General features: G+C 40.5%; 1 protein-coding gene across 12 annotated transcripts in view; it reads right to left on the bottom strand.

The window, feature by feature from the left end:
* Positions 1-4,507: 4,507 nt before the first annotated feature.
* JADE3 (jade family PHD finger 3) overlaps positions 4,508-27,576 on the bottom strand; it is a 145,887-nt gene continuing 122,818 nt past the window's right edge. For 10 of the 12 annotated variants that reach the window (XM_074392101.1, XM_074392104.1, XM_074392098.1 and 7 more), the window contains 4 exons: positions 26,537-26,653; positions 11,186-11,656; positions 9,605-9,722; positions 4,520-7,576 (listed from right to left, as the gene is read on the bottom strand). In XM_074392101.1, coding sequence (XP_074248202.1) covers positions 6,666-7,576; positions 9,605-9,722; positions 11,186-11,656; positions 26,537-26,653 — 1,617 coding nt within the window. In that variant the 3' untranslated portion in view covers positions 4,520-6,665. Of the gene's footprint in view, positions 7,577-9,604; positions 9,723-11,185; positions 11,657-26,536; positions 26,654-27,576 lie in introns of all 12 variants that reach the window. The other 2 variants (XM_074392103.1, XM_074392095.1) reach the window with 1 other exon arrangement.

Below are 27,576 nucleotides of genomic sequence, written 5' to 3'. Positions count from 1 at the left end.
AGTTCACTGCAACCTCTGCCTTCTGGGATCAAGTGATTCTCGTGCCTCAGCCTCCCAAGTAGCTGGGACTACACACGTGCATCACCACGCCCATACTTTTAGTAGAGATCTGTACTTTTACTAGATATGGGGTTTCACCATGTTGGCCAGGCTGGTCTTGAACTTCTGACCTCGGGTGATCCATTCACCGTGGCTTCTCAAAGTGCTGGGATTATAGGCATGAGCCACCGTGCTCGGACTGTATGTTTATATTTAAAGTGGGCTTCTTGTAGGCAGCATAGAGTTGCATTTTTTAATCTCCAAGCTCCATTCAGGTATCCGGGGTGTTTAAGAACTCAACTCTCAGGCCATTCACTTCCTTTTAGGAGGCTCTGATAACTAAAGCATTTTTCGTAATGAGCCACATGTGCCTTCTTTAATGTCCCCTGTGGAATAACAGTCAAGGAATTATTTCTACTTCCCCAGGACTGTTTTTCAGACCACAGGATGATACAAATCTCTGGGCAACTCCTCAGGCAGTGCCAGATTCAGCCACGGTGGATCCAGCAGGCCCATGGAGGATTAGCCAAGGCTACCCAAGAAGTACCAAAGGCTACGTTGGAAAAAGTGTTGGGGGTGGGTAGTGGGAAAGAGAAAACTAATTTCTCTAGGGGAGGATTCTATTGATTGAAAAAACACTGGTTTTCCATTTCATGGGAAGTTTCAACTAAGGAAAGTACAGGACCAACATAGAGTGTCACAGCAGAGATGGGTACACTAGGAAAGGAACACTCCCCTGAAAGGGTAAGGAGCACTTGCAGTATGCCTAGCGTATTAGTTTTCTATTTCTACTGTAAAAATTACCACAAATTTAGTGGCTTAAAACAACACAAATGTATTCTCTTTGAGTTCAGGAGGTCAAACGTCTAAAATCACAGCATAGGCAGGGCTGAGTTGTTTCTGAAAATCTTGGCTGGGGGGAATCTGTTTCTGTTTCTTGTCTTTTTCCATTTCTAGAGGCTGCCTGCATTCCTTGGCTCATGGCTCTTCTTTGCATCATTCCATCCTCTTGCTTCCGTTGTCACATCTTTATTACTGACTCGGATCCTCCTGCCTCCCTCTTATAAGCCCCCTTGTGACTATATTGGTTGGGCTCACCTAGATAATCCAGGATAACTTCTCTATCTTAAGGCTCTTAAATTTTTAGAGTTGGGGGTACATGTGCTTGTTACATGTATAATGTGTGTGTGTGTGTGGGGGGGTCGAAAGCCCTTAACTTTACATTTGCTAAACTCCTCTTACCATGCAAGGTATCGTATTCACAGGTTCCAGGGATTAGAATATGGACATCTTTGGGGAGCCAAGGATAAATATATCCTTACTATGCCCAGTAATGAGTCAGACTAGCTACAGAGAAGGCATATCCACCAGGTCCTAGATCTGTGAGGTATGTACTGTTCAGATTTGTGTGAATTATTTTGTGTTCTGGATGTGAACCTCTAAACTAACTTTGTGTTAGATGACTAATTTTGGTCCAATCAGCTCTGTCCAGGTGTCAGGGATCAACTGGTATAGAATCCTTAAGACCAAACCCCAACTCAGGTTGCTTTCTTCAGGAAGAAACTGAGTAAGAGTGTTTAGAGACAGGGGCTTTGGGCACAGGAGTCAAGCAAAGCGACTAAAGGTATGAGTTGTAGAGGCAATCTCATGGGTTCTAGCTTTGAACAGCTGTTTTAAACATTTGGTCCCAGTTTTCACATATCAAGTGCTGCTGATAGTATCATCTTCATATGGTTGTTTTGAGAACTAAATAGAAGGTAGCTCCATATAAAAAAAGGCTTAGCAAAAGGCCTGCCATAGGTTAAGGGCTTGATGAATATTGTAACTTTTATTATTTAAAGGCTTGACTGGTCCCAAACAAGTTTCCTTGTCCAACCAAGGGTTTTTTTTTTTTTTTTTTTTTTTTTTTTTTCAATAGAGATGAAGTTTCATTGTGTTGCCTAGGCTGCTCTCGAACTCCTGGGCTCAGGCAGTCCTCCTCACCTCAGCTTGCCAAAGTGCTGGGATTACAGGCATGAGCTACCATGCATGGCCCTAAGTAGCTGTCTTGAAACTGACCTTTAGCTTGAAACTGCTCATATAGTTCTCAGTCTATCTTTAAGGACTGGGGGACAAGACATGGGCACAAGTTCTGCCCCAAAGATGCACACTTCCCTGTCTGATCTTGTTCATCGTTGTCAAATATGACTGAAAAGACTGAGTGGCAACAGTACCGCACACAGCTAACCACGACCTGTGAACACTGTTGTTGTTTAACTCCTACAGTCACCTTTGTTTGCAGAGCTAGCGGGAGTGGAAAGAATTAACCAGAGATCCTGTTTTGGAAAGTAGAAAAGTTAAGGTGAAAAGAGGAAAAAGTCTCTTACCAGAACCCTGGCACATATGCCAGACTTATTATCTAAGGCAGGAATACGTATTTGATGTTTGTTTTTTTTTTTTTTTTTTCCCTAAGTAGCTGAAAGATCTAAAATGGTATTGGTCCGACCTGAAGTGTCTTTCTGTTGTGAGGGTGAAGTGATTATAATATTCAAAATTTCAGCAAGTTTTCGAATGAAATTTTCTCATGTGAGAAATGACTATAAAATAAAGAGTTCCATTTCCACCTGTGGTCTATGAAAGCAGCATCCTTACATCATGGCAATACTTTAGAAAGCAACGTTGAACAAAAGGTGGTTCTGCAAATGGTCTCCCAATTCAGGTAACTCACTGTAATCAGTACAGCTTGAACAGACCAATTCCATCTTTTCACCTTGTTTATTACCTGATATTCAGTTACAATAAATGAAATTCAGAAGATGAGAAGTAGTAAGAGGAGGGGAAAGATATTTAAAGCTTGGCGCATTCAAGCCTTGAGGCTGGAATGCTCACATCCAAATCCATCTTAACAAAATGAGAATAGATGCTTTGAAACCCTTAAAACAACAACAACAACAAAGATCAGTGGCCAGGCATGGTGGCTCACATGCCTGTAATGCCAGCACTTTGGGAGGCCAAGGCAGGAGGAGTGCTTGAGCCCAGGAGTTTGAGACCAGCCTGGGCAAAACAGTGAGACTTTGTTTCTACAAAAAAATAGAAAAATGTAGCCAGGTATGGTGGCATCCACCTGTAGTCCCAGCCACTCTGGATTTGAAGCAGGAGGATTGTTTGAGCCCAGGAGTTGGAGGTTGTAGTGAACTCTGATCATGCCACTGCACTCTAGCCTGGGCGATAGAACAAGACCCCAAATCAAGAAAAAAAAAAAAAAAAAAAAAAAAAAAAGATGATCAGTGACTGCATACAGTAAGGGACACCAGTCTGGGACTTGATCCTCCTTAACCTTGATTCATTTGAAGAACAACTATCCTCACCTCTTCAGGTCATGCAATTTGTTCTACTCTGTATAGTAAAATTAACTGTATTCAAAGAAACTTCTTATACAGTGCTAGATTGTTATAAAGGTCCCACACAGAAGTGATAGCCTCAGGGTGGGTCTTTATTAACTAAAAATTACTTAAAAAATCCAAGCTTGAATGGTTGCTAAAAGAATGAAGGAAAAAAAACCCACACAATTCCTGCTTTCTATTAATATAAAACTTGAAAATAGCTGAATTAAGGTTGTGAAAATCTAATAAAATTTATAAATAAGATAGATTTTTTGGAAAATGTCACATGAAAGCTATTCAGTGGTAAATACGTTTTTACTTCTATCATGTACTTTCCCCCAATTCTGAAGGGTCAACAAGCATGCTGAGGATTTTAAAGTCCTAGAAGGAAAATAACCCAGGAATGTGCATCCTTTGAGTTAAAAGTTGCTTCAACAGAAGGACAAAGATTCATCTCCCATTGGAAATGTACACATTAGTATAAACTCAATAGCTTTTGTTGAGTATAACAGGGTATACCTGTAGTTTCAGTTCTCTAGCAGAGAGAGGCAGAGAGAGAGAGAGAGAGAGAGAGAGAGAGAGAGAGAGAGAGAGAATGAATATGAACCAATGTCACCTTTTACCTGTCTTCACTACTGATCTACCCAATGACCTTTGGCAAGTACATTTCTCAAACATCATGAACATTTTTATAATGCCTAAAAGTCATCCCTTGACCACATAAAATCATGACATCAGCATACTCACAAGACTCCAAATAGAATGAATATTGTAAAGAGTATATATTTAAGAGATGCCTGATTGAAGCCTTTTGAATCTTGTCACTTTAGACAGGATCTATCTCCCTGGTGATGTTTTATGATGATCCTAAGGCCTTTATCTCACCAGTCTGATAACATCATGATTTCTAGGTAGAGTTCAAGTATCCAGAGTTTTCTTTGGTCCCTGGTATTGACTTGAATGTTGAATGTGTGCTTCTAAACATTCAATTCTTCCTCTTCCTCCTCTCTCTCCCCACACTGTTTTGTTCAGTGAATATAATTTTTTAAATATAAAAGGAACATACGTAACCAATATGCCAAAATAAAAAACACACTGACAGTAGTTAGCAGTTTTCATAATTTAATGAAAAAGTATTGGTAAAAAGGTGACATTTGAAAAAAGACTGAGTTTATCTTGGAAAACTGGACTATATAAGACAAAATGAAAAAAAATTAACAAAGAAGGTTAAGAGGTAATACTTCAAAGAACAAAATGTAGCAAATACATTTTGGGGCAATTGAAATTTACAACAGAAGGCTCCTTCATTTACCTAGGAATATACTGTAAAAATATTACAACTATATTTCCCTGATGAATGACATTTTAGTCAATACTCTCCCAATGGCATAACATATGGAATTTGGCTGAAGCACTGTTTTGATGTTTGCTTTTCCTCCCACTCAGAATTGAAAGGCATGAAAGGACATAGGCTCCCGCACTGGCCTTTGACATAAGGAATTCACAACACAGCTCCATCGTAATTTCACGACCACGAAGGCTTAAAATTAACATCTACTCCAGAGAACTCAAAGAAAAAGCACAGAAACCTAGTGTGTAAATAGGGGAAATTCTCTTCCTCATTTTGATATTTTTTTCCCAAATAAAATACAGGACACCTACCACACATGCTATGGCATGTTTACACATGTGCATAGGCACAAAAGAAATATTTTGAAGATGTAGCCAAAAGAGAGGCAAAACACATACATTTTCAGAAAAGGAGACAGCAAAAAGCAATGGAACCCATTAACAATATTACAAGAACACAACTGGGGGAGAGGAAAACTGTTGAGTTTTCCATATTGACGGAGAGAGGGCCCCTGCCTTGACTGACTGGCACCTACTATAGCTGGGCTGTTTCACCAGTAAGAAGTTTTAAAAATGGAAAATGGCCTCTTTTGTCTGAATATTCCCACTATACTTTTCCAAACTAGAAGAAAGAGAATATTAATTTAAGGCTAAGAAGAAAAGAGAGCTGAGAATTATAGTCTGCTTCACATTTAAAAAATGGCATCATTTCCCTCTTATTTAAATGGGAAGCAGACATGTTTTTATCCCCCCCACCCAGCAAATGTAATTATTCTCTTCCTACTAGAAATTAATCAAGGCTGATAGTTTGGGAACAGGGTATAAACAACTTCTGAAAAATGGCTCCAGCCTTTTTGTTTGGGAAACTGCCTCAGATTCAAAGTTGCTACAAAGCTAAATTATAGCCATGTGATAAACACATGCTTTCAAATTCTGTTTGACAATAAAAATCTGTTTCAAAATTAAAGCAGGTAAGAATACTTAACCTCTGTGCATTTTACTATATTTTAATTATACCTCAATAAAAACTTTATAAACATTAAAGCAGGTATACAAAAACTGTCAGCCAAACTTATTTTAGTCAAACTTATTTGAAAACAACAACACAAAAACCCTGACCTGGTACAAATACCCCAGAAATGGTCTCACTTTGGGAAAGGCTCTGGAATCCTTCACAAATGCCTAAACAGAGAGAATCAGAGCATTTTCCTTGGAAGTAGTACTTTTGTAAACACTATCCACAAGTTAGCCTTTTATGCTTGTCAGTCAGGTGAAATAATTATGAGTGTGTCCCCAATAAGCAAGTTTAGGAACAGGCACTGGACACTGATAAGCATGAGTAGTATTGACTCAGTAAGTTAAGATACTGTGAAAGCAACTCAACCTTGTGCAGAACAAAGGAAGACAGTAGTGAGTTTAACAGTATCTAAGATGGTGGTCTCCTGGTCTCTCCCCTGAAAAGGGTTTATAGATAACCAGTGGAATTAGAAACTTCCTACAGACAGGAGCTCTGTGAGTCACATGCTGTAGCTTCAAAAGAGAAGTAGTTTTAGTGTCTGATAATCATGGTCTGTCGCAAATCAGTTAATAATGCAGACTCTTAATACATATACTTGTCAACGTGTTATGTAACTGGAAAGCTGTCCCGAAATATTTACTGAGCAAATACTCTGGGCCCAGCTCTTCCCAATAGCCTCTGACAAACCAACCTCTGGACAACCTGCAATTACTGTAATGTGCTTGTAAAAACTAGACTTGAAACATTTTCAAAAACTGCAAGACAATTTACTATGGAAAAATTTTACCCTTTTCACTGCAATTCCTTTTAACATATGCTAAAATCCTTTTGGTGTATGGGTTTCCCCCAATATATGGGGCAAAGGCAAAGGTTGGGCCATCCTTGGAAGTTTCTAATCACCTTTGCATTGAACTGTGGGAAAGGGAATGTGTCTTGCTTTTACCATGACAATCCCGTCTAGAGTCATGCGGAGGATTTTCCCTGTCTGAGCTATCTTTCCTTACCCTGACTTTTTCTTTATTCCCATCACCTTCTGCTTCTGAATCACTCAGCTCCAAATCTGGGCAATAGCCATCATTTTCCTGATATGGAGCTCTCCCTGCAGACCGCCTGAGAAGCTGCCTACCCCAGAACTGGTCCTTGGGGTTCATACTCTTGGTTGGTTTCACATGGCACTGGAGGTCCTCTGTGGTCTTCACCCACCTATTTGTGGTCTCTTTAAAGGACCTACTAAAGTGTTCTACAGTGGATTTTCTAAAGCTGCCCTGACTGGCCAAGTGGGAGCTGAGCACAGGCTCCTGGTCACAGAACATCTCACTTGAGCTGTCTTTTTGGGTGACATTCCCAGACCAGCTACCCTCCAGGCCATTGGATTTGGCAAACTTGGAGTTAGGCTGACTTTTCCCATTCCCAACGGAAGACTGTCCATGGAGGGCAGCCTGAAGGACCATAGGCTTTCCCAGTGACTGCCCATGATAGCACTCTGAAGATGGGGTTCTCCAAGCAGGACTGGACTCCTTTGCTTCACTCCTAGAATGGCTGAGACTGGCCAGCAAACGGTTATTTTTGCTCTCTAGTGGGTATCTCGGATATGATTTTGTTCTCATTTCTAGTGACTCCTGGGGCACCTGCATGCTCCTGATACTGTGAACAGAGGAGCTGCTGTCAGGAGAGTGGGGTTGCTGATCGGTTTCTGTGGAGCTGTTTCTGTGGTCTTCCGGGGTTGATCTGGGCATTTTTAACTTCAAGGTAATTCTTGGTGGTGGGTAAAACAGTGAATTTTCGAGTGCATTTGTCAAAGGAAGTCCTGAGATAAAAAAGAAAGATTCATTTTAACAACTGATTTAAATAATGGCTTTTGTGCTTATGTCAGAGTGAGTTCACATATCTACTCTTCCAAATGTTTAATAAGCACCTGGCTCTGCTATGTATGTACATCATGGCGTAGCAGCTGGAGTGAAATGAACTAGAAGTTTGGGTCAAGAATGCTATGGATGAAAAACTCAGCAATGCCACTGTTTGCTGCATGGCTCCATATCTCTTCACCTCTGCTCCTTCAGTCTATAAAATGATCATAAACTACTGTGTTGCCTTCTGTGTCCCATCTCTGCCCTTCCATTTCTGGAAGAATGTCACTAGCAATGGTTTAGAACAGGGTCTCCCTATCTGTGTGTCTGTGTATGTATGTGTTGGTATGGCACAGCACTTAGCATATGCCTTAAACAAACACATTTCAGGACCCATCCTCTAATCTCTTCTAGCCTTCCTGAAGCAAGTCAAACACCAACCCTCAGAAACGTAGCATGGGTTTTGGTGGGTGAAGAGTATGTATGTGTTTGAACTTGGCATTAGAGGTGATAGTTGGGTGATTCCCATAAATTTTATATCCCTAACCTAGAATAATTTCCTAACTATAAATGAACATTATGTAGGTGGGAGGTTTTGTAGTCGTAAGGCCAGCAGAAAAGAATCATAACATCTCTGCCAATCAGCTGGCTATAGGATTGGCTGGGGAGTGTTGGCAATTAGTTTCTCAGTTTGTCACCCTACAATCATAGTTAGAACAGGTCTTCTTCTATTATTTCAAGTGCTTTGAAATTTAAAAAGCACTATCAAACAACTCCTCCTTATATATGGACTTGACCTTTGCCCATTATACTGTATCCTCACAAAAATGAGTATCAAGAGGACAGCTCTTAGGTGCCCCAGTGGGCAGCATTTGTTTCCCAAGGGCCCATCTTGAACATCCCACAGTACCCATCTCTGTCAGCAGCTGCCACCTGCTGATGCTGCAGGTCACAATGAGGCTGCCTCCTACCCATCAGAAGGCATGTGGGTAGAAGCCAATTTCCTCAGCATGCAGGGACTCTCTCTGCTGTCCTCGGCTTCTCCTTGTTTTGCCTGTCATGTTGCCCTTTGTGGCTGAGCAGTCCTGCTGCCTCCTGCTATACCACTCTGTTGAGACCCATGACACTCAGATACTCCAGAGCCTCTGACACGCACCTGTCACCTCATTTTTGAGTCTCTCTCTTGCTCCATGGCTGACCCTTGGCAGGGGCTGATTCTGTAGACCCTGTCCAGTGACCCCTAGTTGCCCAGGCTCTGCCATTGATCTCTATGTTAAATGAGGCACAAGGAGGTTACAGGTGTCACTGAATATGACTGTCATCATTCCGGCCAAGCTCCCTATGCTTAGGGCACTATAATTATGCTCACCTGTCTTGCTCACCAAGTAGGCAGTGTACCCTATAGGTAGGGATTTTTGTCTTGCTTTCTGCTCTATCTTGTAGCTCAGTTCCCAGTCCATTGTAGGTGCTCAACAAATATTAGTGAATAAATGAAAAGATAACTCAGATCTCCAAGCTTACTTCTGGCTAAAGATTTGCTTTAATAGACTATTATTAAGATGAGTAAAGACCAAGTTCACAAACGTTCTGGAGGAAAAAAATAAAAATAAAAAAATAAAGATGAGTAACCCTGGAATTAAATGTTTTCTGGAAACAGGTTAGATCCTATATCCCACTGATCTCTAAATGAGTTTGATAATTACAGAATAATTTCATGGCTTCAACTAATGGCCTCGAATATCTGTTTGGGACCTAGATTACCTGTCCAGGACCTGCCACTCCTCCTACTCCACCCTGGGATTTCTTGCCTTATGAACTGACAGTGAAATGGGCCAGGTTATATCAAGATTGGACTGAAGCAAATGAGATATTTGTCAAGAATTTTAAAAGATTTTTAAGTGGAATTACTGACACGAAATTTAAATTGTTAGGACAGAATATAACCAGAGTCTACATATTTGTTAGGACATTTAAAAAATATAGGTTACCTGCATCAGTTTCTTGATTAAGAAGCTGGACTTGCAAACCAAAGATCTGTTCCTGTACTTTGTTGTGTGACAGTTTCAGCTTCTCTCGCCTGCTTATCATGTAGCACAGATTTCGGACCTGAAAGCCCAATCCCCAACAAATAGAGATGTTTGTCATGTTACGTAAATTCCTGATAACTGAAATTGTTTGGCTAAAATAAAGACATTAAAGTCAGATGAGGGTAAGGAGAGGAGGCAGAATCCAAGACCTGCAGAATGAGAGCCACTCCACAGGAATTCATACAGCATGGTCAATTGTTGGATCATGGTTCCTTTATCAATCAATAGTAAGAGCAAAATGCTCCAAATCTGCCTTCTGAAACTTACTCTCCCTGCAGTGTTATGGGCTTGATATTTATTTGCAGAGCCAGGTTGCGAAGACCGAATGATGGTTTAACAATTCAGCCTTCCCTTTAGATCCCTGAGTACAAGGGATGGCAATGCTGGCTGTAACCAGTACAATTTTCTAATAAATGCCGGACGAACAGGATACAGGTCCACTGGGAGGACTAGAAGTGGTTTTCTTGCTTACACTTTCAGCTCAACCAAGTCTCCACAGTCACAAAGGTAAAATACTCATTCTCTCATACTCCCTACCTAGGCAAGTTACACAACCTTTCTTTGCCCCATTTGTTCATCTGTAAATAGCAATGATGATAATAGTAGTTTTTCATGGGCATGTTAGAATTAAATGAATTAATATTCACAGAATGCTTAGAACAGTGTTGGCAATAATAGTAGCAATAGTAGGTGCTATATGTGTGTGTCTTACATTTTTAGAAGTGAGCCAAATCTATTAGTTCTCTTTCAAATTCTGGCAGCAGAAAAAAAAAGCACAAGCCATTTACAGAATTACATTTAACTAGAAAATTCTCTAGGATAAACACAGGCTTACTTCTGAAGCCCTGTAGCATCTCATTTAGTAGATACTTGATAAATATACCACAAGTTATATTGAATTATCACTCAATAATTGGAGTGGCTCTCAACTGGGGGGTGATTTTGACCCAAAGGGTCAAAATCATTTGGTAATTTGCAGACATTTTTGGTTGTCACGCTGGGGGTGACAGAAGCCAGGCAATCTGGTAAATATCTTAAATTCCCTTTACAACAAAGGACAGCCCCCCAACAGCAAACAGCTATCCAGTCCAAAATGTCAACAGTGCCAAGTTTGTGAAACTCTAATTTGGTGCTTTTCTGAACAAAATTCACTCTTTCTTCAGCCTGCAGTCTCATAAATATGTCAGTAAAATATGAATGGGCCAATTTAGGCTCAACAGTGAATAAAAGGTAAACCAAATGAGAATTTATTTCAAATGTAAAGTTCATAGAGCATACAAGTGAGGCCTCTCAAATCCCCTGGATGTGCCTGTCAAAATTTACACAGAGCCCAATGTCTGGGGCCACAAAGAGATCAGAAGATAAGCAAGGACACAGAAGCCCACACTATTAGAGCTGACTGACCATTTTTAAACCAGAAGTGCGACCTCCATTTCTACACAGACCGAGACCTATATACTTAGTCACAGCTGGTCATCTTACCCTTTCCAGGTCCTGGCGTAGGTGCATAAACATTCTCATTCGAGTATGAATGCTTTCCTCTTTTGGCTGCACTAGACCATTTTCTTCATCCTCCTTTGGAGGAAATAATGGCTTATTGAAGTTACTTTTCCGCTTCAGTTTCCAGTAGTTATAGATAAAGTCCACAGCTAGTGTAGGCATCCCCAGCTCTGCGGCCACATCTTCCACTCGTACCAAGGAATAGAACTCCTCCTCCAGCTCCCGAAGCTTCTGTGCCCGCAGGCTGGTTTTCTCACTTTTGGCCTGGCTCTGCTCTGTAGCCCTGTGGTGGGGGTGCTCAGCTTCTCCAACTTTCTGCTTGTTTTGGCTATGCTTGAGGCAGTATGATTTGAATTTTACTTCGTCTCCCTCATCTAGGATGGTCTTCATCTCTAGGCCGTGCTCAAAGGCACAGGTGACGTGGAAGGCAGTGATGCAGCTTTTTACAGAGCACTATAGGAAGAAAATACGTGTCAAGGTGGCAGGGTTTGAGGAAAAGGCAGAGCCCTGTGTTTCTGGACCTAAACTGACAGCTTGTAGGAAGCAAAGGAAAGATCAGGAGAAAGTTAGTTCTAAATTGACTGTAACAGAGGCTTTACAAGTAACCCAAGAAAACTGTTCTTACAGAAAACAGCAAACACAGAGGCCAAAAAAATTCAAACACCGCTTTTGAGGTTTCAGCTCAAGCATTCAAGTATCAAGTTTTTCTGAGATCCTTTCTTTGGCTCCTGTAAACAGTCATGTAGTCTCTTCTCTGTGTCTCCCACATCACCCTATAAACGCTTTTATAATGGTACTTTTCACACTGTATCTATAATACAACAATTGTCAAGTACTTGGGCATAGATCTTAAAAACAGAAGCTGTGTCTTTCATTTTGCATTGTTATTAAATACTGAACAAGCAGTTGCTCAGAAAATGCTTCTAAACAAACAAAAGAAAACACACGAAGTCAGTATTATTGCTAGAACATCCATTGGTTCTAAAAAGGTCACAGGAATTCCAATATCTAAGTAACCTAACTTCTTGAATTTTTGTTTTAAACATAAAAATTTTATGCCGGGGCACAGTGGCTCACGCTTGTAATCCCAGCACTTTGGGAGGCTGAGGCAGGTGGATCACTCGAGGCCAGGAGTTCGAGACCAGCCTAGGCAACATGGCGAAACCCTGTCTCTACTAAAGATACAAAAGCTATCTGGGCATGGTGGCACAGGCCTATAGTCCCAGCTACTTGGGAGGCTGAGGCATGAGAACTGCTTGAACCCGGGAGGTCCAGGCTGCAGTGAGCCAAGATCACATCACTGTACTCCAGCCTGGGCAACAGAGCAAGATCCTGTTTCAAAAAGAATTTTTTTGAATAAAAATATTTTAAAATAGAGACGGAATCTATGTTGCCCACGCTGGTCTTGAACTCCTGGGCTCAAGTGATCCACCCACCTCAGCCCCCCAAAGTGTTGGGATTACAGGTGTGAGCCACCGCGCCTGGTGAAACTGCTCTTATAGAATTGAGTTGTCCAACTTGGTAGCCAAGTAGCTATTTAAATACACACACACACACACACGTACGTATGTATATATATTTCTTTTGAGATGGCGTCTCCCTCTGTTGTCCAGGCTAGAGCACGGTGGTGCAATCTCGGCTCACTGCAACCTTTGCCTCCCAGGTTCAAGCAATTCTGTTGCCTCAGGCTCCCAAGTAGCTGTGACTACAGGCATGTGCCACCTTGCCTGGCTAATTTTTGTTTTTGTTTTTTTGAGATGGAGTTTGGCTCTTGTTGCCCACGCTGGAGTGCAATGGCATGCTCTCGGCTCACTGAAATCTCCGCCTCTCCGGTTCAAGTGATTCTCCTGCCTCAGCCTCCCAAGTAGCCGGGATTACAGGCGCCCACCACCTCCTGACCTCAGGTGATCCACCCACCTCAGCCTCCCAAAGTGATTACAGGCGTGAGTCACTGCATCGGGTCCTTTTTTTTTTTTTTTTTTTTAGAGACGGTCTCACTTTGTTGCCCAGGCTGGAGTGCAGTGGTGCAAGCTCAGCTCTCTGTAACCTCTGCCTCCTGGGTTCAATCAGTTCTCTTGCCTCAGCCTTCCAAGTAGCTGGGACTACAGGCATGCACCACCATGCCTGGCTAATGTTTGTATTTTTAGTAGAGATGGGGTTTCACCATGTTGGCCAGGCCGGTCTGGTCTTTAACTCCTGGCCTCAAGTGATTCACCCACCTCGGCCTCCCAAAGTGCTGGGATTACACACATGAGCCACTGCGCCCCGCTTCCAAATATTTAAAATGCACGAGTGCATCTATATGTTTATGTAGAGGAAGTAGGGAAAGTAAGGAAAGATTTGTTTCTAAGGAAATAATGGAACTCATCATTAAAGCTGAGTGTTAACTCTCATATATGAATAAAGAAAAAGAATGCAAAGGACTGATAGATCATCTTAGATTGAGAAATTCAACACCTAAGAGAATACTGGCAACTGTCAAAGTTTTAATGGGGCATATTCTATATTCCATTTAAACTAATTTCATATGATAAAGAATACCAGGGATGGAATATAATTCTAAGATCATCTAATCCAGCCTCACATTTATTATTGTTTGAATTTCCTCCAGAATAATTGATTTTCTACCTCCATCCCAGACTCTCTACACCACCCCCTCCACTTCCCTATTAATTCTCCCACTGATAAGAAACTCCTAAGATGGTCCATCCTGGCTTTCAACACCACTATCAGAAAAGTTTGTTATATTACACTGAAGCCTCATGAAAATGAGGATGATGAAAGTTCAAGATGTACTTTTATCTGGGTACCTTTTGTTACCAGCTGGCTAAGAAACTAGTCAGACATTTGAAAAACAAAAGTAAAAGGTATTCTTTAGCAAAAGATTTAAAGTGATGGGCAGAGTACTCTTTTGCTGTTTAATAACTGTTAAAGATATGGGAAGAAAAAGCAAATGATTTTCTATTCAAGGGAATGAATAAGTGACATTAAACTACTATTATTAGGAAGCTAAAAATAGATCTCAGGTCAAATTTATAGAATGTTTATAGAATGTAGAGACATAAATATAAACATAAATTACTCAAAAGATAATGCACAGACAAGAACTGGGTAGTTATAAGAAAAATATAATACCACTTAAGAAACTGCCATAAAATCCAGATTCTGTGGTATTTATCGCTGAAGATGTATATATTTTGGTGGTGAAAAAATGTTGATCAATGGCTACCAAGTTATAACTGGGAGGAATAAGTTCTAGTGTTCTATTGCACAGGGTGATGATAGTTAACAGAAGCGTATTATATTTTACAAAATAACTAGAAGAGGGGCTTTTGATTGTTCTCACCATAAAGAAATGATAAATGCATGAGATGATGAATATGCTAAATATCCTGATTTGACTATATAACATAAAGACATCAAATTCTGCCCCCACAAATATGTACAATTACAATGTGTTAATAAAAACGGCAATTGAAAAGATAAAACTTGGGCTGGGCATGGTGGCTCACACCTGCAATCCCAGCACTTTGGGAGGCTGAGGTGAGAAGATCACTTGAGCTCAGAAGTTGGAGACCAGCCTGAGTAACATAGTGAGACCTTGTCTCTACTAAAAATAAAAAAATTAGCAAAGTATGGTGGCACAAGCCTGTAGTACTCCGGTGGCTGAGGTGGAAGGATCGCTTGAGCTCAGGAGGTCGAGGCTATAGGGAACCACGATTGTGCCACTGCACTCCAGCTTGGGTGACAAAGAGACCCTGTCTCCAAAAAAAAAAAAAAAAGATACAGTTTTACTGAAGATCACCTAGACTGCAAAACAACAAAAACCATAAGGTAATATTACCACTAAAGAAAAGAAGAAGAGGACTGGGTGCAGTGGCTCACACCTGTAATCCCAGTACACTGGGAGGTGGAGGCAGGTGGATCATGAGGTCAGGAGTTTGAGACCAGCCTGGCCAACATGGTGAGACCCCGTCTCTTCTAAAGATACAGAAAATTAGCCAGGCATGGTGACGCAAACCTGTAATCCCAGCTACTCAGGAGGCTGAGGCAGGAGAATTGCTTGAACCTGGGAGGTGGAGGTTGCAGTGAGTTGAGATTGCACCACTGCACTCCAGTCTGAGTGACAGGGCAAGACTCCCTCTCAAACAAACAAACAAAAAAGGCTGGGAGAGGTGAGGTGGCTCATGCCTATAATCCCAGCGCTTTGGGAAGGGGAGGCAGGTGGATCACGAGGTTAGGAGTTTGAGACCAGCTTGGCCAACATGGTGAAACCCCGTCTCTACTAAAAATACAAAAAATTAACTGGGTGTGATGTTGTGTGCCTGTAATCCCAGCTACTTGGGAAGCTGAGGCAGGAGAATTGCATGAACCTGGGAGGTGGAGGTTGTAATGAGCTGAGATCACACCATTGCACTCCAGCCTGGGCGACAGTTGGAGACTTTGTCTCAAAGGGGAAAAAAAAAAAAAGAAGAAGCACAAGGTGCAGTGGCTCATGCCTATAATCCCAGCATTTGGAAGGCCAAGGCACAAGGATCGCTTGAGTCCAGGAGCTCAAGCCCAGCCTGGGCAACATGACAAAATGCTGTCTCTACAAAAAACACAAAAATTAGCTGGGTGTGGTGGCACACACCTGTAGTGCTGGCTACTAGGGATGCTGAGGTGGGAGCCCAGGAAGTTGAAGCTGCAGTGAGCCCTGATCGTGCCACTGCACTCCAGCATTCAAGGCTGGGCAACAGGAGTAGGAAAGGAAAAAAAAAAAAAAAAAAGGAAAAAGGAAAGGAAAGGAGAAGAAAGGAGCCAGTCAGATACTATTTGCTTTTTTTCTAAAACACATGTCTGGCACATTCTATTAAACAAAATGCCTCTACATATATCTCACTTATTTCCACTGTAACCACAGAAGGTGATGGAGAGGTTTTATTATGCCCATTTAAAAATGTATTTTTTTTTTTTTTTTTTTTTTTGAGACGGAGTTTCGCTCTCGTTACCCAGGCTGGAATGCAATGGCGCGATCTCGGCTCACCGCAACCTCCGCCTCCTGGGTTCAGGCAATTCTCCTGCCTCAGCCTCCTGAGTAGCTGGGATTACAGGCACGCGCCACCACGCCCAGCTAGTTTTTTGTATTTTTAGTAGAGACGGGGTTTCACCCTGTTGACCAGGATGGTCTCGATCTCTCGACCTCGTGATCCACCCGCCTCGGCCTCCCAAAGTGCTGGGATTACAGGTTGAGCCACTGTGCCCGGCCTAAAAATGTATTTTTACATTTACAAATTTAAAATAAAAAATTGAGATAGCACTTTTCTCACTATGGCAAGCAAATAGCACTTGTACAATGCATCTTTTATACATGTGTCTTTAAACACTTTATTACATGCATTACAGCATGGTCATTATATTCATTCACTGAAATGACAAATAGCTTTATTAAGATATATTTTATATACCATAAAGTTCACCAGTTTAATGTGTACATTTCAATGGTTTTCAATATATTTACAGCCATGCAACCACTGCCACTACCTAATTTCAGGACATTTTCATCACCCCTCACCCCAAATCTTGTGTCCATTTATAGTTACTCCCTGTTACCAACTCCAGCCCCAAGCTGGAGTTGGTAATCTACTTTCTGTCTCTATCAATGTGGAGTTGGTAATCTACTTTCTGTCTCTATCAATAATCTACTTTCTGTCTCTATCAATGTGCCCATTCTGGACATTTCATATAAGTGGAATCATAACAGTATGTGGCTGTGTGAGTCTAGCTTCTTTCACTTAGCATGTTCTTCAGGTTCATTTATGTTGTGGCATGTATTAGAACTTCATTCCTTTTTATGGCCAAAAAATAATCGTATGGATATACCCCATTTCATCAAGTTGATGAACATTTGGGTTGTTTTAACTTTTTGCCTGTTATGAAATAATGCTGCTATGAAAATTCATGCAGCAGTTTTTGTGTGGATATATGTTTTTATTTCTCTCTGGTATTGTGCAGTAAAGGATAACCTTGTCTAAAGAAAGGTCTGGCTGTTTGTTTGCAGTGCCTCAGAAGGAACCTTAAGCCCCTGGAATGTCCTGCCTGATAAGAGTGTCCTTGTTTACCTTGGGTCCTTGGGCCAAGTGAGATAGTCTATGCTAATGATGTGATTTATGGTAGAGACTTTCACCTCTGGAGGGACTGGAGAGTAAGGTCAGCCATGTGGATGGTGAGCAATGCCTACATGGCCAACTCTCAATAAAATCGCTGAACACCAAAGGTGAGCTTTCCTGGCTGGCAATACTCCGTGTGTATTACACATTGTTGCTGGGAGAAATAAGCACTGTCTGCACAACTCCATTGGCAGGGGTAACTGGAAGCTGCATTCTAGATCTCTCCTGGACCAGGCCTTATGCACCTCTTTCCTTGGCTAATTTTAAATCTGTATCTTTTCACTGTAATAAACTACAACTGTGAGTATAACTGTTCATCTGAGTTCTGTGAGTCCTTCTAGTGAATTACTGAACCTGAGAATGGTCTTAGTGATCTCTTAAACTGCAGGTATACACTTAGGAGTAGAATTACTGGTTTATAAGGCAACTCTATGTTTAACATTTTGAGAAACTGACAAACTTTTTTCACAGCAGCTGCATCATTTTTACTCCCACTAGCAATGCATGAGGGTTCCAATTTTTCCACATCCTTGATTGTTTGCCTTTCTTATTACTGTCACCCTAGCAGGTATGAAATGGTATCACACTGTGGCTTATTTACTTTTAAAGGGGGGAAAATAATTTTCTACGTATTCTTCAGGAATTGTAGAAGAAAAATAATATTTCAAATTCTTTCACTAGAGGGAAAATGCTACCTTTTACAAATCCGCATACATAAGAAGAGTTTCTGTGCCCAGGCTGATATTGAACTTCTGGCTTTAAACAATCCTCTTGCCTTGGCCTCCCAAAGCACTGGGATTTTATGCATGAGCCACTGCATCCAACCCAAACTTTTTTCAAAAAGGAATGATATGCCTTAATTCCTAAAGTCTCTGGTGTTCTTTTTCAAGATTTTTATTCCAGCCATTCTATCTTATTCAATTTCCATCCCACACCTCAAGCCCTCAAGCATTTATCCTTTCCTTATGTTACAAACAATCCCATTATACCCTTTTAGTTATTTTAAAATAATCATTCATCATGACCAAGTGGGATTTATCCTAGGGATGCAAGGATGGCTCAACATACACAAATCAATCAGTGTGAAAAATTGTATCTTCAGGATGAAGGACAAAAACCGTATGATTGTTTCAATTAATATTGAAAAAGCATTTGATAAAATTCAACATCCTTCCCTGATAAAAACCCTCAAAAAAGTGGTCACAGTGAATGATATTTTTAAAATACTGTTGAATTTGGTGTGTTAGTACTTTGTTGAGGATTTCTGCATCAATGTTCATCCATTACACTGGCCTGTAGTTTTCTTTTTTGATGTGTCTTTGTCTGGTTTTGGTATCAGGGCAATACTGGCTTTGCAGAGTGAGTTTAAAAGTATTCCCTTCTCTTCTATTTTTTTGGAATAGTTTGAGTAAGATTGGTACTAGTTCTTTAAACGTTTTATAAAATTCAGCAGTAAAGCCAATGGGTCCCAGGATTTTCTTTGCAGGTAGACTTTATTTATAATGGCTTCCATTTCACTGTTACCGGCCCATTCAGATTTTAAGTTTCATCATGGTTGAATCTTGGTGGGTTGTATGTATCCAGGGACTTGTTTGTTTCTTCGAGGTTTTCCAATTTGTTGGCATATAGTTGTTCATAGTAGCCTCTGATGATCCTTTGAATTTCTGCAGTATAAGTAGTAATGTCTCCTCTTTCATCTCTGATTTTATTTATTTGGGTTTTCTCTCTTTTTTCTCAGTGAGTTGGGCTAAAGGTTTGGTGATTTTATCTTTTGAAAGAACCAACGTTTTGTTTTGTTGATCTTTGTCTTTTTCCATTTCAACTACACTTATTTCTGCTCTGAACTTTATATTTCTTTTCTTCTACTAATCTAGGGTTAAGTTTACTTGTTTTTCTAGTTATTTAAGGTGCATCATTAGGTTTGAAGATTTTCTACTTTTTTGATATACATGCTTATTGTTATAAACTTTCCTCTTAGTATTCCTTTTGCTATATCCCATAGGTTTTGGTATGTTGTGTTCCCCCCTCCCCTTTTTTTTGTTTCAAGACATTTTAAAATTTTCTTCTTAATTCCTTTACTGACCTACTGGTTGTTCAGGAGCATACTGTTTAATTTCCAAGTGTTTGTATAGTCCCCAAAATTCTTCTTGTTATTGATTTCTAGTTTTATTCCACTGTGGCCAGAGAAGATAACTGATAATTTCAATTTTTCTGAATTATTTTAAGACTTGTTTTGGCACCTGACATATGATCTATCCTTGAGAATACTCCATGTGCTGAGGAGACGAATGTATATTCTGCAGCTGTTAGATAAAATGTTCTATAAATATCTATTACATTGAGTTGGTCTGTAGTACAGATTAAATCTGATACTTCATTTTTTATCTGGATGATTTGTCCAATGCTGAAAGCAAGGTATTAAAGCCTCTATTATTTTATTGGGTTCTCTCTCTCTCTCTCTAATAATATTTGCTTTATAATTCTGGGTGCTCCAGAATTGGGTGTATATCTATTTACCAACTGTTGTATCCTCTTGCTGAACTGAACGCTTTATCAATATATAATGATCTTTTTGTCTCTTTTTATAGTTTTTTTCAAATCTATTTTGTCTGATGTAAGTATAGCTACTTCTGCTTTCTGATTCCTATTTGCATGGAATACCTTTTTCCATCGCTTTATTTTCAGCCTATATGTGTCTTTATAGTGAAGCGTGTTTCCTACAAGCAACAGATATCTGGGCCTTGTTTTTGTATTGATTCAGCCACTCTGTCTTTTTTTTTTTCAGTCTTCTCATTACACAATTTTGTTTATTATTATTTTTTTTATTTTTTTCACTCTGTATCTTTTGATTGGAGAGTTTTATCCATTTGCAGTCAATGTTATTATTGATAAAGTAAGGACTTATTCCTGCCATTTTATTTGTTTTCTGGTTGTCTTGTGGTCTTTTCTTCCTTCCGTCTTTTGTTCTTTTCTTGCTTTTAGTGAAGGTGATTTTCTCAGGTGGTATGTCTTAACTTCTTGCTTTTTATTTTTGTGTGTATCTGTTGTATGTTTTTGATTTGAGGTGTACCATGGGCCTTGCAAATAATATAACCCATTATTTTAAACTGATGACAACTTAATACTGATTACATAAACAAATCAACAAAGAAGCAAGGAGAAAACAAAAACTCTACACTTCAAATTCATTCCCTTGCTTAACTTTTTGTTGTTTCTAGTTATATCTTATTATACTGTCCATGTCTTCAAAAGTTGTTGTAGTTATTATTTTTGATTGGCTCATCTTTTCGTCTTTCTATTCAAGGTGGGAGTAGTTTTCATACCACAATAAGAATATTCTATGTTTTTCCTGTGTACTATTACCAGTGAGTTTTGTACCTTCGGATGATTTCTTATTGCCATTAACGTCCTTTTTTTTTTTTTTTTTTTTTGAGACGGAGTTTCGCTCTTGTTACCCAGGCTGGAGTGCAATGGCGCGATCTCGGCTCACCGCAACCTCCGCCTCCTGGGTTCAAGCAATTCTCCTGCCTCAGCCTCCTGAGTAGCTGGGATTACAGGCACGCACCACCATGCCCAGCTAATTTTTAGTACTTTTAGTAGAGACGGGGTTTCACCATGTTGACCAGGATGGTCTCGATCTCTCGACCTCGTGATCCACCCGCCTCGGCCTCCCAAAGTGCTGGGATTACAGGCTTGAGCCACCGCGCCCGGCCACGTCCTTTTTTTTCAAGACTGAAGAACTCCCTTTAACATTTTTTGTAGGACATACCTGGTGTTGATAAAATCCCTCAGCTTTTGTTTATTTTTCTCTTTCATATTTGAACGATATTTTCACTGCATATACTATTCTAGGAAAAAAGCTTTTCTCCTTCAACACTTTTAACATGCCATGCCACTCTCTCCTGGCCTGTAAGGTTTCCACTGAAAAGCCTGCTGCCAGATATATTGGAGATCCATTGTATGTTGTTTGTTTCTTTTTCTCTTGCTGTTTTTAGGGTCCCTTTAAACCAAGTTTTGCTCTTGTTACCTAGGCTGGAGTGCAATGGCATGATCTTGGCTCACTGCAACCTCCGCCTCCTGTGTTCAAGTGATTCTCCTGCCTCAGCCGCCCAAGTAGTTGGGATTATAGGCGCATGCCACCATGCTTGGCTAATTTTTATATTTTTAGTAGAAACAGAGTTTCATCAATATTGGTCAGGCTGGTCTCAAACTTCTGACCTCAAGTGATCTGCCCACTTCCACCTGCTAAAATGCTGAGATTTCACCATGCCTGGCCTAGGGTCCTTTCTTTAACCTTGAGCTTTGGGAGTTTGATTATTAAATGTCTTGAGGTAGTCTTATTTCAGCTAAACATGGTTGATATTTTATAAACTTCTTGTACTTGAATATTGATATATGTTTCTCTATATTTGGGAAGTTCTCTGTTACTATCCCTTTGAATAAACTTTCTACCCTGATCTCTCTACCTCCTCTTTAAGGCCAATAATTCTTAGATTTGCCCTTCTGAGGCTATTTTCTACATCTTGTAGGCATGCCTCATTCTTTTTCCTTTTGTCTCCGCTCACTGTGCATTTTCAAATAGCTCGTCTTGAGGCTCACTAATTCTTCAGCTTAAGTCTGCTGTTAAGAGACTCTGATGTATTCTTTGGTCTGTCAATTGCATTTTTCAGCTCCAGAATTTCTGCTTGATTCTTTCCCATTATTTCAATGCCTTTGTTAAATTTATCTGATGGGATTCTGAATTCCTTCTCTGTGCTATCTTGGATTTTGCTGAACTTCCTTAAAATAGCTACTTTGAATTTTCCATCTGAAAAGTCTCCCCAGGATTAATTACTGTTGCCTTATTTAGTTCATTTTGTGAGGTCATGTTTTCCTGGATAGTCTTGATGCATGTGACAGTGTCTGGGCATTGAAGAGTTAGGCATTTATTGTTGTCTTTGCAGTCTGGGCTTGTTTGTATCCATCCTTCTTCAGAAGACTTTCCAGATATTCAGAGGGACTTGAATTGTGATCTAAGTCTTTGATCACTACGACCATATTTGCTTTAGAAGGTACCCCAAGCCTGGTAATGCCATGGCTTTTGCTGACTTGTAGATGCACTGCCCTGGTGTTACTGGGTAAGATCTGGAAGAACTCCCTGGATTAACAAACAGAGACCCTTGTTCTTTTCCCTTACTTCCCTCTAAACAAATGAAGTCTCTTTCTCTGTACTGAGTTGCCTGGAGATGGAGGAGGGCTAATACAAGCACCCCTATGGCCCTTACCACTGGGACTGCACCTAGTCAGACCTAAAGCCAGCAAATCATTGGGTCTTACCCAAGGCCTGCAGTGATCACTGCCTGGCTACTACTTACGTTCATTCAAGTCCCAAGGGCTCTATAATCAGTAGGTGGCAAATCCAGCAAGGCTTGTGTCCTTCCTTTCAGGGTGGCAAATTCCTCCTGGCCCTGGATGGGTCCAGAGATACTACCTGGGAGCCAAGACCTGGAGTCAAGAACCCTAGGAATCTATCTGATACTTTCTTCTACTGTGGCTGAACTGGCACCCAAGCCACACAACAAAGTCCTTTTTACTTTTCCCTCCCCTTTCCTCAAGCAGAGGAGTCTCTGTAATGAAATTCCTTATAATGAAAATGTAAAATATTAATTTGGTAAAAGCTTTATAAAATAAAGAACCTGAACTCAAGTAATGAAAATAAGAACCATTGCTCTGCAAATGAGAAACTTACACCAGAATGTTTCATTTCTCAATCTGTTTATCCATCATCCATTTATCAATTTAATAATTATTTGTCTACCATGCCCAGGTGTGGAGGATCTGAGGATGAAAGTCTAAGCTTGCAGTCTACTAGGGCAGATAAAACTCACAGATAAATAACCATAATAGAGGCAGAATGTGGTAATTCAGGGCTGTAATGCAAATCCAGGTCTGTTAAGGTCAAGACCAATATTTTCTCTCACCAAAGTCTTATTGCCAATTACTAACTAATGTAGAAAAAAATAAGCCCGGGCAACATAGCAAGACCCTATCTCTACAAAACAAAAAAATTAGCCAGGCATGGTGGCATGTGCCTATAGACCTAGCTATTTGGGAGACTGAGGTGGAAGGACTGCTTGAGCTTAGAGCTCAGAAGTTCAAGGTTATAGTGAGCTCTGATTTCACACCACTGCACTCTAGCATGAGTGACAAAAAAAAAAAAAAAAAAAAAAAAAAAAAAAAAAGCACAGTGGCTCATGCCTGTAATCCCAGCACTTTGAATTGGAAGGCCAAGGCAGGAGGATCATTTGAGGCCAGGAGTTTGAGACTAGCCTGGGCAACACAGTGAAATCCTGTCTCTACAAAAAAATTTAAAAAATTAGCCAGGTGTAGTGGTATGCACCTGTGGTCTCAGCTACTTGGGAGGATCGTTTGAACCCAGGAGTTCAAGGCTGCAATGAGCTATGACTGTGCCACTGCACTCCAGCCTAGGTGACAGAGTGAGACCCTGTCCTAAAACAAAAACAAAACAAAAGCAAAAATAGGGGGAAACTGCAGGGACCACAATAAAGAAAATAAGTAAGTTACTGGATATAAATCCAATGTGCTACTATAAAATGACCAAATAATAACTCTGAAAAATGAAAAGTATCTTATTTTTAGAGGGGGAAATGCATATCACAAATGAATCCATAGTACTGTAAAATATTAATGTATTTATTTAATAAACCCTAATTAAGCACTAAGAATGGGCAGGCACTCTACTTTGTGCCAGGGACATTCACAGAAGAATGAGGCACAATCTTGGCCCTCAAGGGACTCACAAATGGGCAGCAACCAGGAGAGAGCTTAGATAAAAACACAGGGCAATGTCCTAGGGTAGTAGTCCCCATGGAAAGAGTTTTCCTTTAAATATTTTTCCTCTATGATTGTTGAAGTGCCATAGTTAAATAAAATCATCCAAAAAAAGTTAAAAAAAAAAGGGGGGGAAATATCAAATTCTGTCAGATATAAGACTGAATTTAGGCCAGGCGCAGTGGCTCACACCTGTAATCCCAGCACTTTGGGAAGCTGAGGTGGGCGGATCACGAGGTCAAGAGATTGAGACCATCCTGGCCAACATGGTGAAACCCTGTCTCTACTAAAAATACAAAAAATTAGCTGGGCATGGTGGTGCGCACCTGTAGTTCCAGCTACTTGGGAGGCTGAGGCAGGAGAATTGCTTGAACCCGGGAGGCGGAGGTTGCAGTGAGCCGAGGTCACACCACTGCACTCCAGCCCGGAGACAGAGCAAGACTCCATCTCAAAAAAAAAAAAAAAAAAAAAAAAAAAAAGAATTCAAAAAATTAAAAGAGCCACTGGGGGTCCAGATTGTGTTCTTCAATTACAACTTCCCAGTTAAAGACCCTGGATTCCTTGAAGGAATAGCTAATCCCAGGTCTGGAGCAAGAAATCCACATGATAAGCCTCGAAAATATTGTCATGCCAGACAACAAGAAATTTCACGAAGCGCCTAGAGTCACTGGTTCTTAGCCATTGGTCCCCAACCTTTTTGGCACCAGGGACCAGTGTTGTGAAAGACAATTTTTCCATGGACTGGGGAAGAGATGGTTTTGGGATGATTCAAGCACATTACATTTATTGTACACTTTATTTCTATTATTACACTGTAATATATAATTAAATAATTATACAACTCACCATAATGTAGAATCAGTGGGAGCCCTGAGATTGTTTTCCTGCAACTAGATCTGGGGGTGATGGGAGACAGTGACAGATCATCAGGCATTAAATTCTCATAAGGAGTGCTCAACCTAGATCCCTCACATGCACAGTTCATAACAGGGTTCATGCTCCTATGAGAATCTAATGCCACCGATAATCTGACAGGAGGCAGAGCTCAGGAGGTAATGCTCACTTGCTTGCCACTTACCTCCTGCTGTGCAGTCTGGTTCCTAACAGGCCACGGACCAGTACCTGCCTGTGGCCTGGGAGTGGGGACCCCTGCACTATGTAATGATATTATATGTCCCCTCTTCGCCGAAGAAGGTCGGCAGGCAAATCTAACTCCAACCAGCTTGCAGTTTACATGCAGGAGGTCTCAGAGGTGAAAGGTCAGCCTTTCCATCCCTCTTGCCTGCAGAGCCATCTTACTACATTTGGGATAAAAGGAGAAATAACATGGAACGAGAATGCAACCTTTGTGCCTTTGCTGGAGGTAACTGGCCATTCCCAATCCCATCCACGTTTCTCCTAATTGCAGAAAACCAAATACCACATGTTCTCACTTATAAGTGAAGTAAGCATTGAGTAGACATGGACACAAAGAAGGGAACAACAGACACTGGGACCTACTTGAGGGCAAGAACTGAAAAACTACCAGTTGGGTGTGATGCTGATTACCTGGATGAGAAAATTATCTGTACACCAAACCTCTGCAACACACAATCTACCCATGTAACAAACCTGCGCATGTACCCTTGAACAGAAAATAAAAGTTGGAAAGAAAAGGAAAAAAAACAAAAAAGAAATCATGTCTTCTGCAGCAACATGGGTGTAGCTGGAGGCCATTATTCTAAGCAAATTAATTCAGAAACAGAAAACCAAATACCACATGTTCTCACTTACAAATGGGAGCTAAAAGTGGGTATACACAGACATAATGATAGGAAAAATAGACAGTGGGGACTACTAGATGAGGGAGGGTGGGTACAAGGGCTAAAAAACTACCTATTGGGTACTTACTATGCTCATTATATGAGTGATGAGACCAAATGTACTTCAAACCTCAGCATCATGCAATATACCCATGTAATAAATCTGTACATGTACCCCCCAAATTGAAAATAAAATTTGAAAAAACAAACAAACAAACAAACAAAAAAAAGAACATGGGCCTGGTTGTTTGAGAATTATAGCCGATTTTCTCCCAGGATGGTATCATCTAGCTTCGGAACTCAATTCATCAGCTCTTACAGCAAAGGATGAAGATAAACTATTACTACGAATACTGAAAAGAATAAGCTGAATGGTCCAGAGGCAACATCCAAAAAAGGGATTTCCAGAAATAGTCTGTACAATGGTAGAGCCCTAAGAGTGAGTGGGCAATCTTCTGAGTGACCTTTCAGTTAACAAAACACTCTCACTGGGAGGGTGAGTCCAGCCAATTTGGTGTTAGTTCACTCTACCACTTCTCATGGGGACTTACCTGAATACAAGCCCCTGTCTTCAACTTGCACAAGTTGCAAACTAAGGCCCACCGACTGGGTGGGATGTGGGAGATCTTTGTGATTGGTTCCATCCTCTCAGGACAAGCAATGCTGACCTATAAATAAAATACCACCATAAGGCAAAAGTACCGAGGCATCCCAGAAGTACCTTTCACAAACCATAAATGATATTACATAAAGCCAAGAACATCAAACAATGAGGTAAGTCACATATCTTAAGATTAATATGGAATCAAGAATAAACAAAACTCATTTCCACTGCTCAGTCCTTCACTCATTTCCAGTAATATAAATAATTCACATATGGGATGAGAGAGCAGGAGTATAGACTTGGGATGAGCAAGCAGGAGTATAGACTAGGCATGGTTACCTTTTCCTTTTCTTTTTTTTTTTTTTTTAAAGAGACAAGGTCTCCCTTTGTCACTCAGGCTAGAGTTCAGTGGTGCAATCATGGCTTCCTACAGCCTTGAACTCCTGGGTTCAAGTGATCTTCCCAGCACAGCTTCTACCACACTTGGCTAATTAAAAAAAAAAAAATTCTTTTTGGCTTTTATTCAAATAACAGGCAATAACGAATGCTGATAAGGAGTGCAGAAAGAGAACTCTCATACACTGTGAAGAAAAGGAGACACTCATACACTGTTGGTGGGAATGTAAATTAGTACAACCACTATGCAGAACAGTTTGGAGGTTCCGCAAAAAAACAAAAAACAGAGCTACCATATTACCTAGCAATCCCACTGCTGGGTATGTACCCAAAAGAAAGGAAATCGGTATATCGAAGAGATATCTGTACTCCCATATTTTCTGCAGCAATGTTCACAATAGTCAAGATTTGGAAATAGTGTCCACCAACAGAAGAATGGACAAAGAAATATGGTACATATATACCATGGAGTACATTCAGCCATAAAAAAGAATGAAATCCTGTCGTTTCCAACAACATGGATAGAACTAGAGGTCATTATATCAAGTGAAATAAGCCAGTAACAGAAAGATATACATTGCATATTGTCAT

The sequence above is a fragment of the Saimiri boliviensis genome, chromosome X (genome assembly GCF_048565385.1).
Source record: "Saimiri boliviensis isolate mSaiBol1 chromosome X, mSaiBol1.pri, whole genome shotgun sequence".
NCBI lineage: Eukaryota > Metazoa > Chordata > Mammalia > Primates > Cebidae > Saimiri > Saimiri boliviensis.
The sequence above is the reverse complement of the archived record's forward strand: the minus strand, read 5'-3'. Positions and strand labels throughout refer to the sequence as shown.